The sequence below is a fragment of the Molossus molossus genome, unplaced genomic scaffold, assembly GCF_014108415.1.
Source record: "Molossus molossus isolate mMolMol1 unplaced genomic scaffold, mMolMol1.p scaffold_m16_p_7, whole genome shotgun sequence".
Lineage (NCBI taxonomy): Eukaryota > Metazoa > Chordata > Mammalia > Chiroptera > Molossidae > Molossus > Molossus molossus.
In genome coordinates, this window is record NW_023425401.1 from 107,800,020 (window position 1) to 107,818,001 (window position 17,982).

General features: G+C 45.6%; 1 protein-coding gene across 1 annotated transcript; it reads right to left on the reverse strand.

Annotated features, from left to right (window-relative positions):
• Nucleotides 1-236: 236 nt before the first annotated feature.
• ZNF786 (zinc finger protein 786) lies at nt 237-17,684 on the reverse strand. The gene is made up of 4 exons (XM_036247525.1): nt 17,598-17,684; nt 10,281-10,407; nt 6,506-6,658; nt 237-4,310 (listed from the first exon to the last, which is right to left on the reverse strand). The coding sequence occupies exons 1-4, from the start codon at nt 17,613-17,615 to the stop codon at nt 2,209-2,211; spliced, it is 2,400 nt and encodes a 799-aa protein (XP_036103418.1). The 5' UTR covers nt 17,616-17,684; the 3' UTR covers nt 237-2,208.
• Nucleotides 17,685-17,982: the final 298 nt, after the last annotated feature.

Consider the following 17,982-nt stretch of genomic DNA (forward strand, 5'->3'; position numbering starts at 1 on the left):
TTTCCCTAGGAGTAAGAAATATGCCCCATAGCTTCCTGATAACTCGAAAATGTGGGGTAGAAGCTTGATTAGGCAGCTACAACCCAAGATAAACAACACTGCAAATAATAGTTAATATTTATTAAAGGAAAAAAGTCCCAATAAATATTTGTTGAAGGGAAGGAGGGAGAGCAGACTGGAACTCCAGAGACCTAAGCTATATTCTCAATCACTAGCTACATGACCTGGAGCAAACACTTGAACCTGTCTGTAACTTACTTTCCTCCTCCATAAAATGAAGGAGTTAGATTACAATCTCCAACGATTCTACCCTGAATACCATTTACTTATGTATTTATTTAGCATTAGTGAAAAAGGCAATAAGAAATGGTCATGTTTCTTGGGGAACATTGTTTCAATTTAGGATAAGTATCAGGAAACTGAGTTCCTGTCACCCCTGGGGATCTTTCAAAGATTTAAAACTAAACTAAGAGTTGCAATCATCCTTACCATTTTCTAAAGAATCGTTTTTAAAGTAACCATCTCTATCAGTGCAATTTAGTATTATACTATCATATGTCTCCCTATGGGACTCCTTTCTTTTTCTCAGCCATAATGTTCTGTTCTTCTTTCTTCCATTCTGTACCTCACCAACAGTATTCCCATCACACAAGCTGAGTTTCAGAGGAACAGGAACACTCAGAAAACCCTGGGCTGACTATAAAATCAGGGACTATGTGTAGGACCCGCGTTAATCCATTGATTCAGCAAGTGCTCGCAGAGCGCCCTCTGGGGGCCACGCAGGGGAAGGATACAGATAAAAAGCAGTCTGCTTCAAGGAACAGTCCAGGATCCTGCATGGATTTCCCTGCAGGCCCTCCCTGACCTCAGTGCTGGAGAACAGGTTTGATGGCTGGGCCAGGGCTGCAGGTCTCACGGTCAGTCGGAGCAGCCTAGAGGGCGTCTCCTCCAGGCCTGAATGGCCTGAGTGGAGCGGGCTTTGTCCTCCAGCAACTTCGGACTGCCCCTCTGCCCGACCTAGATGTCACCACTCCCATCTGAGGGCACCCGCAGAGTCCCATCACTTGAGGAAGCAGGATGCTCTAAAACTTACTGAAGTTTAGTCCGACTTAAATGCATGTTTTCTTTCTTCTCTAAAACCCAAGACTCCATTTCCTGGGATTCTCACGCTTCTGAACAGAGTAAGGGCTACTTTGTTGGAGCCAAGACTATTTTTTAGTAATGTTTTCCAAAATGAGTCCTGCAGAAGATCCACAGATCACAGTTATTAGGAAAACAGAAAAGGATTCCAAGGTCAAGTACATTCAAAATATAATTCAGATTATGTCTTCCTCTTGGAGAGTCACCCAGAGCCCCAGCCTGGCCACTAACTACATATGAGGCTGCAGATGAGACATTATTGTGGCTTTGTTTCCTCAAATATAACACTGGGGGTGGGGGGATCGTTCTGCCCCCTATCATTCTAAATTTCAAAAAAAAAATGTTCTGGTGTACTTTCTCCCTTTGATCTGCATGCCTTCTTTCTCCCACTCTCTTCTCCCTACATTTACATGATATACGTATATATGATTAAGATATAGATATGATTTTCACTAATTGAAGGAAATAAAAGGACAAAAGTTCTACAGAAAAATGGGCAAAAGGCTAGTATGTGTACAATCCATTTTCTCCCACTTCCTTTCTGAAACTGGCTCTCCTTGAGGGGACTATGCTAATCACTATGGAACTGCTGTGAGACTTCAGCACTCACGTGAACATGATTCAGAGAACTCATTTTATTACGATCAGTTTCCAAATAAATAAATCTAAACCATATCTAATGTCATTATCAGGCCTGCAACAAAATTCACTAGATTTAAACCCCCAGGTTAGGATCATACTAAGAAAAAAGGGGAGTTGACACTTAACAGCCAGTACCAGAGGGATTTCTTGTTTCAAGCAGGGATTTCAAAGCTAGCTTAGCCTTTGGAGGACAATGACCACTTAAGATGGTAGGAAAAACAAATGTCTATTTTTATCAATGAATAGGAAATATAACTGGTGACGATTCAAGAAAGAAAATCTTTAGGGGTTTCTCATGTTCCGAACATAATACATTCCTGCCCAGAAAAGGCCCATTCTTAAAACCTGTGCAGAGTGGGTCTGGCTCTGGTGGCTGCGGATCCCAGGGCACCGTGAACCCACTGCCTGCTCTGGATGGCCGCCGTCTCAGCTCCAGTCGGCCTCGATCATTGCAAACAGCTGGCTGAGCCGTTTCTGAATGTCAGGCCCACTCGGAGCACGGCAGGATTTTGTGTGCACTCGGATGTGTTCGGCAAGTTTAGACTTATAAATGAAGCCCTTCCCACAGTCGCCACAGGCAAAAGGCCTCTCTGGCCTATGTATGCGCTGGTGCCTAAGCATGTGTCCCTTTTCCCGGAAGGTTTTGTCACACTCAGGGCAGTGGAAAGGTCTCTCCCCCGTGTGAAGGCCTTGGTGGCTAAGCAGCTGAGCCTTCAAGCGGAAACTCTTGTCACATTTGGGACACTGAAAAGGCTTCTCCCCTGTGTGTGTCCTAATGTGTTCGATGAGTTTCGACTGCTTCGCAAAGCCTTTGCCACACTCGCAGGAGAACGGCATCTGCCCTCTGTGCAGCAGCTGGTGGGCCTTCATGTCAGCCTTCACGCGATAGCTCTTGTCGCACTCGGGGCACTGGAAGGGCCTCTCTCCTGTGTGCAGGCGCTGGTGACTCAGCAGCTGCCCCTTGAGGCGGAAACTCCTGTCGCAGTCAGGGCACTGGAAGGGCCTCTCCCCACTGTGCACACGCAGGTGCTCGGTGAGCTTGGACTGCCTGGTGAAGCCCTTGCCGCACTCCGCACAGGAGAACGGCCTCTCCGCACTGTGGGTGCGCTGGTGGGCCTTCAGGATGCCCTTCAGGCGGAAGCTCTTGTCACACTCGGGGCACTGGAAGGGCCTCTCCCCACTGTGCACGCGCAGGTGCTCACGGAGCTTGCACTGGTGGGTGAAGCCGCGGCCACACTCGCCACAGGAGAACGGCCTCTCCCCGCTGTGGCGGAGCCGGTGGGCTCTCAGCATGCTCTTCAGGCGGAAGCTCAGCTCACACTCGGGGCACTGGAAGGGCTTCTGGTCGGTGTGCAGACGCTGGTGCCTCAGCAGCTGTCCCCTCTGGCGGAAGTTCCTGCCACACTCACCACACCAGAAAGGCTTCTCCCCGCTGTGCACGCGGGTGTGTTCGGCGAGTTTGCACTGCTTGCTGAACCCCTTGCCGCACTTCCTGCAGGAGAAGGGTCTCTCTCCACTGTGCACACGCTGGTGGACCTTCAGCAGGCCGCTCAGGCGGAAGCTCTTGTCGCACTCCAGGCACAGGAAGGGCTTCTCTCCCGTGTGCACCCTGATGTGGCCAGTGAGCTTGGCCCTGGTAGAGAAGCATTTGTCGCATGCCGTGCAAGAGAATGGCCTCTCCCTGGCAGGGCAGCGCTGGAGGGCGACCTCCAGACCCCCAGTCAGGTGGCAGTGCCCCTCACGAGCTGGACGTGGGCCTGGCCTCTCTCCTGAGTGCACACTGCTGAGCTGGGCCTCCTCACAGGCCTCGGTGCCTTCTCTGCAGCAGACTGGCCTCGTCCTGCTGTGCCGGCCCTGGGGAGCCTGCATGCAAGGCTTTGGGAGGAAGTTTGTGTCATGTCGGGAGCACTGGGAAGGCATCTCCCCCTGGTGCAGAAGGTGGTGGCTGAGCAGGGCCCGCCTATGATGGAAGCGCATGTTACATTCAGGGCACTGCAATGGGCTCTTCCCTGCATGTGCAGCCAGATGTCTAAGCAAACCCTGCTTTAGGCGGAAGCTCCTCCCACATTCATGACATCCGAAGGGCCTCTGCCCCGGAGTGATGATCCGCTGATGCCTCAGGTCAGCTTGTTTGCTGAATTTTTTCCAGGCTCCACGGGGCTGGTCCTTCGAGTGGCTCCCCTGGTGCTTCTCTACGTGACTCTTCTTCCAAAAGCTTTCCCCGCAGACAGGGCAAAGGTGTGGGGCACCCTCCCGGGAGGGTACCTCCTGGAGGCCTGGGGGACCCAGAGTTCTGAGGTTCTGTACTCTTTCTCTGTGGGCGGCTTCCCTGGGACAGTGGACTGCTGGGAGAAGAGCCTGTGGATCATGCCTGTCTGGCTTCATGAGGGTGACGCCTTGGTCTGGCCCGAAGGAAACATCTTCACTTTTTCCTAATACGGGTTCAGAGGAACACTGGCTCTCCAGAGGATCTACTGGAAAATGGCATTCGGGTTCTCCTGAACTCACAGCTTGCTGGCTTCCTGAAACTGAAACCGAAACCTCAGTCAGAATCCCAGTCTACAGCAAGACTAAAGGCTCACGTCACCAGTAAAGAGATCTGTAATGGTGGCCTGTGACGGCCTGGGGACCCAGTTCCCACTGAGATGCACAAGGGCACACTTCATGACCAGGAGTCGGGTGAGACACTGCTGAAACAAACCAGACAGACTTTCTTAGACTCACACTGAAAAGAGGAAAATACACATCACAAGTGCAGGGCCTAGCCTCTGGAACCACGTGTCCACTGCAACTCCTGTCAAGCTCCTGCAGCGACAGGGAACAGTGAGACTGCTGTGGGAATGAAGTGAGTCAGTGTGTGCCGCGTGCTCAGCATGGGCCTGGTGGACTGCACGTGCTGTCTGCGCTCATCACGATGACCCTTCAGGACCATCAGACTTGCCCATTCTGGTGTACAGACATTCCTGGAGTCAAGAAGGGAGGACGGCCCTGACCAGTTTGGCTCAGTGATTAGAGCATCGGCCTGCAGTTCAGAGAGACCCGGGTTCGGTTCGGTTCCCGCTAAGGGCACGTGCCTCAGTTGCAGTTTGTCCCCGGCCCTGGTTGGTTGTGCAGGTGGCAGCCACTCAATGTGTCCCTTTCACGTCGATGTTTCTCTCTCTCTCTTCCTCTCTCTCCCTCCCACTCTATCTCAACAAAAAACTGGAAAAATGTCCTCGGGTGAGGATAAAAAAAAAAGAAGGGAGGACGGCAGTATCACTGACAGTCCTGATACCTGGCTCCGTGCAATCCACAAGCCATCCCTAAGCCAGGTAGCAAGGCCTTACTTCTGTTCCTCCCTGTTCACACTACTCCTTCCAACCTTTTGAAAGGGTCTGTGGCGGCCCGGGCCAATTTGGCTCAGCGGTTAGAGCATCGGCCAGCAGTCCAGAGAGACCCAGGTTCAGTTCCCACTAAGGGCATGTACCTCGGTTGCAGTTTGTCCCCGGCCCTGGTTGGTTGTGAAGGTGGCAGCCACTCGATGTGTTCCTTTCACGTCGATGTGTGTGTCTCTCTCTCTCTCTCTTCCTCTCTCTCCCTCCCACTCTATCTGAACAAAAAATGGAAAAATGTCCTTGGGTGAGGATAAAAAATAAAATAAAATAAATAAAAATAAAATGGTCTGTTGTGCCCAACCGGTGTGGCTCACTGGCTTAGCATCCACCCATCCACCAGGAGGTTGCCAGTTTGATTCCCAGTCAGGGCACATGCCCAGGTTGTGGGTTCGATCCCCAGTGGGGGAGTGGGGGCATGCAGGAAGGCGGCCAATTGATGTTCTCTCTCATCGATGTTTCTTTCTCTCTCTCCCTCTCCCTTCCTCTCTCTCTGAAATCAATAAAGAAGCCCTGGCTGGTTTGGCTCAGCGGTTGGAGCATCAGCCTGTGGACCAGAGAGTCCTGGGTTCAGGGGCACGTACCTTGGTTGCAGTTTGTCCCCGACCCTGGTTGGGGTCTCACACTGGTGTTTCTCTCTCTCTCTCTTCCTCCCCCTCTCCCTCCCACTCTATCTGAAGATAAATGCAAAAATGTCCTCAGGTGAGGATAAAAAAAATAAATAAAACAAAATCAATAAAGAAAAAAATATTTTATAAATAAATAAATAAAAGAGTCTCTTGAAATAACAGATGGCAAAAAGTGAAGAAGTTTGTGGAGAAAAACTGTCTCTCTCCAGAAAGCAGCAGCTAAAAGCTAAACAAATGACTGACAAGATTTCTTGGAACAATGGCCCCACTGGAATTTCTCATTCTGTCCCTGGCGCTGACTCCGAAGAATCCAAGTCTCAGCCTCTCCATCAGGAGAGGAAACCGGCGAAGGGAGCTAAGCTTTAGCCATTCAAACAGAGGGGAGGAATGACTTCCCCCACCCACACTTACTGAGCTCTTACTGTATCTCAGGCAGCTTTCTAACACTTTAATCCTACAGCGCAGGTACTTTTATTAGCTCATTTTACAGGACAGGAAGTGAAATCCTGAGAGGTTGAATAACTTGCCCAAGATCATCCAGAAAAGGCAAGATCTGGATTCAGGCTCCAGAACGCATACTCCTCACCACTACGCTTAACTGCCTTTCTCCAGAACATAGATGTCAAACCTCAGCCTGTCAAACAAGATGACAAGATCAGAGAATCAGAACTAAGAAACCCGAATGTGACATCTTAAGTACAGGGCTGATTTCTTCGTACTTACCCCAAAACTGCTGCCCCTCATTAAGAGGATCAAAATGCAAATCAGCAGGGTTGCAAATGAAGTTTCCCGACTTCTGTGGTTCTCCTAAATTCCTGAAGAGCTCTCTCCCCTGTTCAAGCCGAGATATCAGTTCCGGTTTGGGAAGTCCACCATCTGTACAGAGAAGTCCAATGAGAGTCTGGTTTCCTTGAGTGTGGAATTTAAAGCACACTGAGTTATTTTGAAATCTCTAATAATTTACTCAGGACAATGTATGAGAAGAGAAGTCAAAAACAGATTACAGGTTTACTCAAAGAAAAGCAAAACTTCTGCCCTGGCCGGTTTGGCTCAGCGGTTAGAGCGTTGGCCTGCGGTCCAGAGAGACCCAGGTTCGGTTCCTGCTAAGGGCATGTACCTCGGTTGCAGTTTGTCCCCGGCCCTGGTTGGTCGTGCGGGTGGCAACCACTCGATGTGTCCCCTTCACGTCGATGTTTCTCTCTCTCTCTCCCTCCCGCTCTATCTGAACAAAAAATGGAAAAATGTCCTCAGGTGAGGATAAAAAAAAAAAAAAAAGAAAAGCAAAACTTCCCACACACAATATGAGATAAGCTACCTGGGCCTGCTAGATAAATTGTGCTATTTTAATCTTGTCTTTGCCCCCATATATCTAGCAATGCTGTATTTTTTTTTTCTTTATTGATTTTAGAGAAGGAGGAAGGGAGGAGAGAGAGATAGAAACATCCATGAGAAAGAACATGGATTGGCCGCCTCCTACATGGCCCCCCACTGGGGATTTGGCCCACAACCTGGGCATGTGCCCTGACCAGGAATTGAACCAGCGACCTCTTGGTACATGGGTCGATGCTCAGCCACTGAGCCACACCAGCCAGGCAGCAATGCTGTATTTTGTCATGAATTTCATAAAACTCACTGAAGTGTGCTCTGAGAATGGCAGGACAACTGCTTAGACAACTGGAGACCGTGGGAAAAGGGGGATATAAAAAAATAAGAATTGGGCCCTGGCTGGTTTGGCTCAGCGGCTAGAGCATTGGCCCGGGGACCAGAGAGCCCAGGTTTGGTTCCTACTAAGGGCACGTACCTCGGTTGCAGTGTGTCCCCAGCCACGGTTGGGGTTGTGCGGTTGGCAACCAGTTAATGTGTTTCTCTCGCATTGATGTTTCTCTCTCTCTCTTCACCCCTCTCTCCCTCCCACTCTATCTGAAGATAAATACAAAAAATGTCCTTTGGTGAGGATAAAAAAAAAAAGAACTGGAATGGCTATCCTCAGAAATTTCAAAGTAGGTGACTCTAGCAAAAATACTCTGAGAAGTACTTCTAGTGACACTGCTAATAACAACCTAAAACACAGATGAGTTCTTAGAACAGAGAGTTAAAATAGTCACAAGAATCTCAAATATGTCCCATTCCCCCATAAGAATGTTTACTCTCTGTATTTTCAAGTAAAACATTCTTTCAATAATATATATATTTATGCCCGGATGGTGTGGCTCAGTGGATTGAGCATTGTCCCATGGACTGAGAGGTCCTGGTTGGATGCCTGGTCAGGGCCTACCTGCCCATGTTGCAGGCTCAATCCCCAGTAGGGGGCATGCAGGAAGCAGCTGACTGACGTTTTTCTCTCACATCAATGTTTCTACCTCTCTCTCTAAAAAAATCAACAACAAAAAAACACATATTGTAATATATATTTAATACAACCAAGAGCGTGCTTCACAGATTGCTAAAGGAGATTAGTGAACGGTTCAGATCAGAGAAACAGGGAGATCTGGGCGGAGTCTTAGGGATGAAATGTCAGAGTGGCACCGGACAGGTGGAAACTGACCACACTGTTTCAGATTCTCCTCAGCCCTCTGAAATCTGACTTTGATACCCAAAGAATTCTAAGGCTGCTCTCATGAGAAAATAAATCACTATCTTTTATTTAAATCCATGCATCTATTATCAATCTTTATCTGGGTTGAAACTCTCAGCAGCTTTTTTTTTTTTTGCTATGTGCCCCTAGCGGGAACCGAACCCAGGTTCTCTGGTCCACAGGCTGACATTCCAGCCGCTGAGCCAAACCGGCCAGGGCTCTCAGCAGCTTTTAAAATAAAAGTATTTATCCAAAAATAAACAAAGCAATATTCATTTACATAACACCAAAAAGAGTAAAATACTTAGGAATAAATTTAATAAAAGAAATGCAAGACTTGCCCTGGCCGGTTTGGCTCAGCAGTTGGAGCGTCGGCCTGCGGTACAGAGAGACCCGGGTTCGGTTCCCGTTGAGGGTACGTACCTCGGTTGCAGTTTGTCCCCGGCCCTGGTTGGTCGTGCGGGTGGCAGCCACTTGATGTGTCCCTTCATGTCAATGTTTCTCTCTCTCTCTCTCTTCCTCTCTCTCCCTCCCGCTCTATCTGAACAAAAAATGGAAAAATGTCCTCGGGTGAGGATTAAAAAAAAAAAAAAAAAGAAATGCAAGACTTGTACAATAAAACTATAAAATATTATTGAAAATAATTCAAAAGTCCTAAATAAATGGAAAGATATCCCATGTTCATAAATTAGAAGACTTAATGTTAAGACAACAATTCTTGCCCTGGCCAGTTTGGCTCAGCGGTTGGAACGTCCGCCTTCGGTCCGGAGAGACCCGGGTTCGGTTCCCGCTAAGGGCACGTACCTCGGTTGCAGTTTGTCCCCGGCCCTGGTTGGTCATGCGGGCGGCAGCCACTCGATGTGTCCCTTTCACATCGATGTTTCCCTCTCTCTCTCTTCCTCTCTCTCCCTCTCACTCTATCTACTCAAAAAATGGAAAAATGTCCTCGGGTGAGGATAAAAATAAAAAAAAAGACAACAATTCTCCCCAAATCCCATCTTTGGGTGAGGATTAACAACAACAAAAAAGGTTGCCTTTGGGTAACTAACTGAGTGAGGGGGTGAGAATGAAACAAGAGACTTACCATTTGGGGCTTCTCTGAAAGACCTGATTTTTTATAAACATATTTGATAATAAAAAGAATTATAGCCCTGGCTGGTTTGGCTCAGCGGTTAGAGCATCGACCTGCGGTCCTGAGAGACCCGAGTTCGGTTCCCACTAAGGGCACGTACCTCGGTTGCAGTTTGTCCCCGGCCCTGGTTGGTCGTGCGGGTGGCAGCCTCTCGATGTGTCCCTTTCATATCGATGTTTCTCTCTCTCTCTCTTCCTCTCTCTCCCTCCCACTCTACCTGAACAAAAAATGGGAAAATGTCCTCGGGTAAGGATAAAAAAAAAAAAATAATTAAAAAAAAAAAGAATTATAAAGACCCAGTAAGCAGCAATTCTAAAGGGAACGCCCGTTACCACAGCCACACAGACAGCTGCTGTTCAACATGTCAGAGGGCAGCCTTGCCGATGCCACTGCAGGGGAGTGACATTAGCTTTTCGGAGGCATATGGACACCCCTGGAAAAGGTGACAGACACACACACCCTCAGTTCAAATATCCAGGTACTTAGGATGTGAGCTAGGCCTGTGCCTATGTGGAAAATCCTATGTAATGACTAAGTGCCCTGAAATATATTCAGTCACCCCTGACCATCTCACATTCCATGCTGCCTCAAATATTCTCATGTAACAATGTGCACCCCTGAGTAAAGATTAGAAGTGCTGACAGGAGTATTAACAGAAAAATATGGGGTAAAAGTGCCTTTCTGAGTGAATTTCTGAGAAACCTGGCTACCTGGGAAACACGATCATCAATGACTGAGCCTTTCACAGTACCCAGTTCCAGGACTTACCCAGAGAGGTGAACACTTCTTACCTAGAGAAACCAGAACATCGTAATTGGTTCTCATCACGTGCTTGTAAAGCTCCTTCTGCCAGGCCTCCAGATCCTGCCATTCTTGCTCCGAGAAGTAAATGGCAACATCCTCAAAAGTCAGAGGTACCTGAAAGTATACACAACACACACATACAGTCATGATTGCTTCAAAAGGGCTCCAGTTCCTTCTCATCCATTTAAAAGACTTTTGGAGCGGACAGTTTTTGTCTGTTTGGCAGCTTCTTCCTTGGGAACGGCTCCTCCCTTGCTCCAATTATGTGGTTCTGTTGTTAACCACAACCCCTTCCACATTCCGAAAAGAATCCAGCACTTTTACTCTTGCTAATGAGATGCAACATTTCTTTACACCTTTGCCAGCACAGGGTGTCCTTAAGACATTATTTTTTGCCAATGTGTTGGGTAAAAAATCGTATTTCGTTGTCTTAATATGCATTAATCTGTGAGGCTTAGCATCCTATCCATACCTTTTTAGGAGGGGGGAGTCTCCACATATCCTGTTCATATTCTTTGTTCAATTCTGGTGGGCTCTTAGAATTTGAATAAACTCTCTTACATTAGAGTTAATAACTCTTTGAGTGACTAGCAAATGTTTTCTCCCAGTGTATCGACTGTATTTTGACTTTATCTTCTGCTACATATTTTGACCCTTTCATTTAGTTAAAAATCTGAGTCTTTTCCATATTGTTTCCAGCTTCTTCTTTTATTTTATGTGTTTCCCACATCATAAGTTTATACAGATATTCTCATTTTTTAACATTTAGATCTGCAGTTTAATCCTATAGATGTGACTGGCATCTTTACTTACATACATATGGAGAGCCAATCATACAACACTATTAAACACACCAATCTTTCTCCTGAGATTGAAATACCAACCTTCAGCCTTCGCACATACAGTTGACCCTTGAAACAACTCCAGAGCAGTGGGAAAGCTGCATGTAACTTTTGATTTCCCCAAAACTTCAGTCATCCCTTAGTATCCATGGGGGATGGTTCCAGGACCCCTTTAGATAACAAACATTCATGGATACTCAAGTCCCTTGTGTGGCACGGAATAAGGCATAAGTCGGCCTCCTGTATCTGCAGATTCCCAATTGACGATAAACAATACTGTTTGCAGTTAACTGAATCCACATATGTGAAGCCCGGGAATAAGGAAAGTCAACTGTACATTTATTCAAAAGAATCCGGGAAACAGACTCGTGCAGCTCAAATCCATGTTGTTCAAGGGTCACCTGTGGTAGCTTTTCATATATGTGAATCTACAGATTCTGATACACTGTCCATAGTTTCTGATTCCAATCCTTGTGCATTTTTGTAATTCTGGGAGGGCAAGTCATTCTCGCTCCCCCTTTCTTTTCCAAGCTACTGTTGTGAACTCCTGGAATATGTATTCTTCCTTATTAACTCCAAAATGACTTTGTCCAGTAAAAAAAAAAAATCGTATTTGGATTCAGTTTGAATTGCATTAAATTATGTATATTTTAGGAAAGATTGATCACATCTGAGAACATGTTCTACCACTCTATTTGGTCTTGCTTGATATTATTTCATAAACTAAAAACTTTTCTTCATAAATGTTCTGAATCTTTTTTAACTTTATTACTGGTGTTGTGGTTTTTCCACATCTGCCACCTCAAATCATCACTAGGATTAAAAAAGAGTATTGATTTCATTCTGGCCGGTTTGGCTCAGCAGTTAAGAGTACTGGCCTGCGGACCGGAGAGTCCCTGGTTCGGTTCCCACTAAGGGCACGTACTTCAGTTGCTGTTTGTCCCTGGCCCCAGCTGGGTTCGTGTGAGTGGCAACCACTCGATGTGTCTCTCTCACATCGATGTTTCTGTCTCTCTCTTCCTCCCTCTCTCCCTCCCGCTCTATCTGAAGATAAATGCAAAAATGTATTAAAAAAAAGTATTGATTTCTGTAAACTTACTTTGTATACAATTAATGTAGCATATTTATCAATCCTAATAGTTTTTGGTGGGGTACAATCATAACTCAAATAAAGATAATTTTTCCATCTTTTATATTATCATACTTAATTAGTACCTTATTTGGAGTTTCAAGATTTTGTATCCTGATTTGGAAAACTTAATCTATTCTAGGAATATAAAAGATATTCTCCTGAATTCTATGTATATTTTCATAGCTTTATTAGAATGAAGAATTTTTCCCACATGAAACTCATTTCTGTATATAGTAACAAGAAGGGACATAATTCTTTTTCCAAATGATATCCAACTGACACAAAACTTATTGAATAGTCTGTCCTTGTATCGATTTGGGATTTTTTCATAAACTAGTTTTCTATGTATACTTCGGTATATTTTTGTTCCACTGGTCAATTTGCCCATTCTTGCTCCAATACTACATTGTTTCTTATAGTTTTAGCAAACATTTTGCTATTTTTTACAGAAAATTGTCTTGATTTCTATTGTCTATTTTCTCTTCTACATAAATAGAAAACATAGTTTGCCAAACTTACTCTATTGGGATTTTGATAGGAATACACCAAGTACATGGATTAATTTTGGGAGAACTGGATCTCTAAAATATGGGATCTTCCCACCTAGAAACATGATGTCTTTCATTTATCCAGATATTTTTATGTGCTTTAATAACATTTACAGTTTTCTTCGTGTAGATATTATATAATTCTTGATAGGTTTATTCCTAGGAATTTTAGAGATTTAGTTGCTACTATGAGAACTGACCAAGTAGGAATATATGAAATGCACATGCATACCCTTCAAATACCTATCTGACCCTGAGTGACAAGCCCTACCTTTCTACACCTGGTGTTACAACTTTCCATCTGATTTCAGATGATATTCCTTCCACTACTTCCCTGTAATTCACAAGCCCCACTCTTTCTTACACCCACTTCCACAAATTTCAGGTAGTTTTAAAGCTTAATTATTTCTTAATAATTTAACATGCATAAAACTGTTATTAGGTTCCTCTCTTTTCCTTTTAAAGACATAAAGATATTTCTATTGATTTTGAGAGAGAGAGAAAGGACAAGGAAGAGAGACAGAAACATCTATGTGAGAGCAAAACAGATCAGCTGCCTCCTGCAGGTCCCCTACCAGGGATCGAGCCCACAACCCCGGCATGTGTCCTGAACTGGGGATCAAACTGGCAACATTTCAATGGTGCATACTATGATGCCCAACCAAATGAGCCACACTGGCCAGAGCTTTTTAAATTGATTTGAGAGAGAAGAAAGGGGAGGGATAGGGAGAAATGGAGGGTGGGGTGGAGAGAGAGGGAAACCAAACTGATTTGTTGTTCCACTTATTTATGCATTCACTGGTTGATTCTTGCATGTGCCCTGACCGGAGATCAAACCAGCAACCTTGGCATGTAGAAAGGACACTCCAACCAGCCGAGCTACCTAGCCAGGGTTCCTATCTTTTTAACGTCGCTGACAAACTTTTTTTTTTTTAATCCTCACCGGAGGACATTTTTCCATTTTTGTTCAGACAGAATGGGAGGGAGATAAAGAGACAGAGACAGAGAGAAACATCTATGTGAAAGGGACACATCGAGTGGCTGCTTCCCGCACAACCCCAACCAGGGCCGGGGACGAACTGCAAACAAGGTACATGCCCTTGACCAGAATCGAACCCAAGACTCATTGGTCTGGGGGCTGACGCTCTAACCGCTGACCCAAACCGGCCAGCGCTAACATTTTTTAAAATCATTAAGTTATTGATTTTAGAGAAAGGGAGAAGCACTGATTCGTTGCTCCACCCACTCATGCATCTACTGGTTGACTGTCCCATGTGCCCTGTCTGGAGACCAAACCTGCAAACACGAAGTATTAGGTCGATCCTCCAGTCAACTGAGCCACCACCGACCAGGGCCACCACTGACAAACTTCTTTTTGTTTTGTTTGTTTTTTATCCTCACCCGAGGATATTTTTCCATTTTTTGTACAGATAGAGTGGGAGGGAGAGAGAGGAAGGGAGAGAGAGAGAGAAACATCGACGTGAAGGGACACATCGAGTGGCTGCCACCCGCACAACCAACCAGGGCCGGGGACAAACTGCAACCGAGACAAACTTCTTTTTGAATGTTTTATGCCTAACACCATTTTTTGTAAGAGCTGTGGTTTTTATTGCACGCTTTTGCTTGGCACTGTTAATTTTAGAAACACATATATTATAGCAGAACTGAATTTGTTTTTATTTCTGTGTTAAATACACTTATTCTCCTCTTCTCTGGAGTAAATTAATTTATTTTATTTATTTTTTAATTTTTTTTTTCCTTTACTGATTTGAGAGAGAGGAAGGGAGAGGGAGAGAGAGATGGAAATGTCAATGAGAGAGAACACCGATTGGCGGCCTCCTGCATGCCCCCCACTGGGAATCAGGCCCACAACCTGGGCATGTGTCCTGGCTGGGAATCAAACCGGTGATCTCTTGGTGCATGGGTCAATGCTCAACCACTGAGCCACACCTGCTGGACATAAATTCCTTAATTTTAAATAAACTGTTTTCAAAAATGCTCAGAAAGCCTTGTTTATGACTTTAATTTTCAGTTTACAAGATCCAGAAAATCACAAAACATTATAACAAGCATCTTTGTATATACCATTGAGTTAACAAATTAAACATTTTTCTTTAAATTTCCTTTCAATAAAACAGATATGACAGATGAAGCTTAAGTCTTCTTAGTTCCCTCTTCAATCTTGTTCTTATACTCAGTCCTGTTCTCCTCCCTTCCGAGACACAAACAGCATGATGAATGTGGTAACTTTTCAGTCATGTTTTTCATTTTTAATACTCATAAATATGTATAAATAAAATATACTACTGCTTTGTCTTTTTTTTTAATATGTGTTTTTATTGATTTCAGAGAGAAGAAGGGAGAGGGGGAGAAATATTGATCAGCTGCCTCCCGCACGCCCCCTACGGGGGATCTAGCCCCAAACCCAGGCATATGCTCTGACAGGGAATCCAACCAGACCTCTCAGTCCATGGGACTATTCTCAATCCACTGAGACACGCTGGCCTGGCTATTACTTTGTCTTTTATACAAAAATGCTTCATTATACTGCAACTTTTATTTTTCACTCTACATTTTGAGATCTGTCCATATTGAGAGATAACTGATTTATTGTAATTTTCTATAGAGTTCCATTGTCTGAATGCCACAATTTTAATCCATTTTTTAACCATAGCCCACTCACTGTTTTCAGTTCTGGAAATTGCCTGTTCATATCTTTTGCCTCTATTTTTAGTGTGTCATCTGTCCTTTCAATTTTAGAATTTCTTTATATAATTTGTACATTGATTGTTGACTATATTAGGTTGAAAATGCTTTCTCCTAGTGTTTCTAATCTTTTAATTTTATTTATTAGGTTATTTTGTTTTCGGTTTTAAGAAATAATTTTCTATGCTAGAGTTACAAAAATATTCTACATTGTCTTCCAAAAGGCTAAAGTTTCACTTTTAAGTTCAGATTTTTAATTAACATGAAATGTGATTTTTTTAATGGTATACAGTAGTGATTACTTTAATGTTTTTTTTTCTCCAAACAGAAAAGTCAATTGTCTCAAACTGCTTCTGAAGGTCTCTGTGTTAGTTTCCTAGGGCTGCTGTAACAAAGGACCACAATCTGGATGGCTTAAAACAATGAAAATGGATGCTCTCTCAATTCTGGTGGCAAGTCTGAAATCAGGGTGTGAGCAGGGCCATGCTCTCTCTGACTGCTCTAAGGGACACTCTATTGCTTGCCTTTTTTTAGTTTCTGGTGGTGGTTGTCCATTCTTGGCATAGGGCATCGCTTGAATCTCTGTCTCGGCTACCACCTTGCCTTCTCCCTCCGTGTAACTGAGTCTCTGTGTCTCTTCTTACAAAGTCATAATGGATTAAGAAGAACCTACCCTACTGCAGGATGGTCTCATCTTTTTTTTAAAATCATCCTCACCCGAGGACATTCTTCCATTCTTTGTTCAGGTAGAGTGGGAGGGAGAGAGAGAGAGAGAAACATCGACATGAAAGGGACACATCGAGTGGTCCCACCTGCACAACCAACCAGGGCCGGGAACAAACTGCCACCGAGGTACGCTCCCTTAGCGGGAACCGAATCCGGGTCTCTCCGGACCGCAGGCCGATGCTCTAACCGCTGAGCCAAACCGGCCAGGGCAGAATGGTCTCATCTTAACCAATCATATCTGCAACAACCCGACTTCTAAGTAAGGTCACAATCTGAGGTTCCAGGAAGGACTTGAATTTGGGGGAGATATTATTCAGTTCAATCTGGTAGTCTGCTTCTGGGTGCTCTTTTGGTTTCCATTGCTCTGTGTCTGTCTCTGCACAAAAAAAGCACTGTATTAATTCTACAAATTTGTAGTAAGTCTTATTATCTTCTGGGGCAATTTCCCCTTCTTTGCTTTTTTTTTTTTTGTTTTGTGTTTTTTTTGGAGAATCACAGTTTTTACCTTTATTTTTCCAAATAAAATTTAGAATTGTTCATGTAAATTCATAAAAATCTTATTGACATTTTGATGAAACTGCAGGAAACTAATACATTAACTTGGAAGAAGAGTTTCATCTTTACCATTTAGTCTTCCCGTCATCTATAGGCATGGTATATCTCCTATTTATCATTCCCTCTATAAATGTAATTTTTCTATATTTAATCAACGAATTACATCTTTTGTGGAGATTGTTAATGGTATTTTAAAATTAACAATCTCATGAATTTGTCTAGGAATCAGCAAAATATAAAAATAAAAAAGCTCAATATGCAAGTTTAAATAGAAAAACATATTAAAAATAATGGCCACTCCCTTTAAACCTCAGTTTCCACGAAACAGTAAGAAATAATAGGTACTCTAGATTTTTACAGCCCCCTCTAGTCCTTCCAACGCATCGTCGCCCTCCTTCCTTCTCACTCTCAACACAAACTTGAACAGGTCCGCGGCCGACTTCTGACATGTAAGCCCCTGAAACAGCATTTCGTGCGCGCAGACTCCTCGGTCCTTTCAAACACCTGTCCTGCCGTCGGCAACTGAGGCTGCGGGAACTGCAAGAGGCGTCGCCGGCCCGGCCCGCCTCCGTCCGGCCCCTAGCCCGGCCCCGGCCCGGCCGCTCCGGGCTCCGCCTGGCCCACGCTCGGCTTCGTTCGGGTGTCGGGCCCCGAGCGGCGGCCACCGGCTCCGTCCAGGGCCCGACCCCACACCCAGAGCCTCGCGCGACCCTAGACTGCGCCCCACTTGTCCGCCAAACTGGAAACAGAATACCCGCGCCAATTCTGGGTGTCCGCGTGAGGGACCCCTCTTACCGGAGCCGGTTCGGCCATAGCCCTTCAGGGCTCCGCCCGGCCCAGGCGGTCGCGCAGAACAGCCCCCGCCGCCGCCGCTTGTCTCCTGCCTCCCGCTCCGCCCCAGCGCGCAGGCCCAGCCACGGCGCGGTGCACGCTGGGGCTCGCGACCGGCCTACGCCCGCCCCCCAGCGCCCTCTGCGGGCCGGAGGAGCGAAAGTCACCTGCAGATACGGCCGAGGTTGAGCCTACCTGCAGCGGGGCCCGGGCCGGCTGCCACGGTAGCCGCCGGCTCTCGGGGACGGATCTTTGCACTCTCTCGGGGAGGCTCAAGCGTGGCAGAGACCGACGCGAAATGAAAGGGCAGGAGAGGGGGTGGAAATGCAGTCAGCTGGGAATGGATGGA

What these genes read in the sequence shown, in the direction of transcription:
- ZNF786 (XM_036247525.1), bottom strand. An exon ending in CGATGTTCTGGTTTCTCTAG is followed by an intron (nt 6,659 to 10,280) that starts GTAAGAAGTGTT and finishes TTCTCTGTACAG; the next exon opens with ATGGTGGACTTCCCAAACCG. An exon ending in TGAGGGGCAGCAGTTTTGGG is followed by an intron (nt 4,311 to 6,505) that starts GTAAGTACGAAG and finishes TTTCGGTTTCAG; the next exon opens with TTTCAGGAAGCCAGCAAGCT.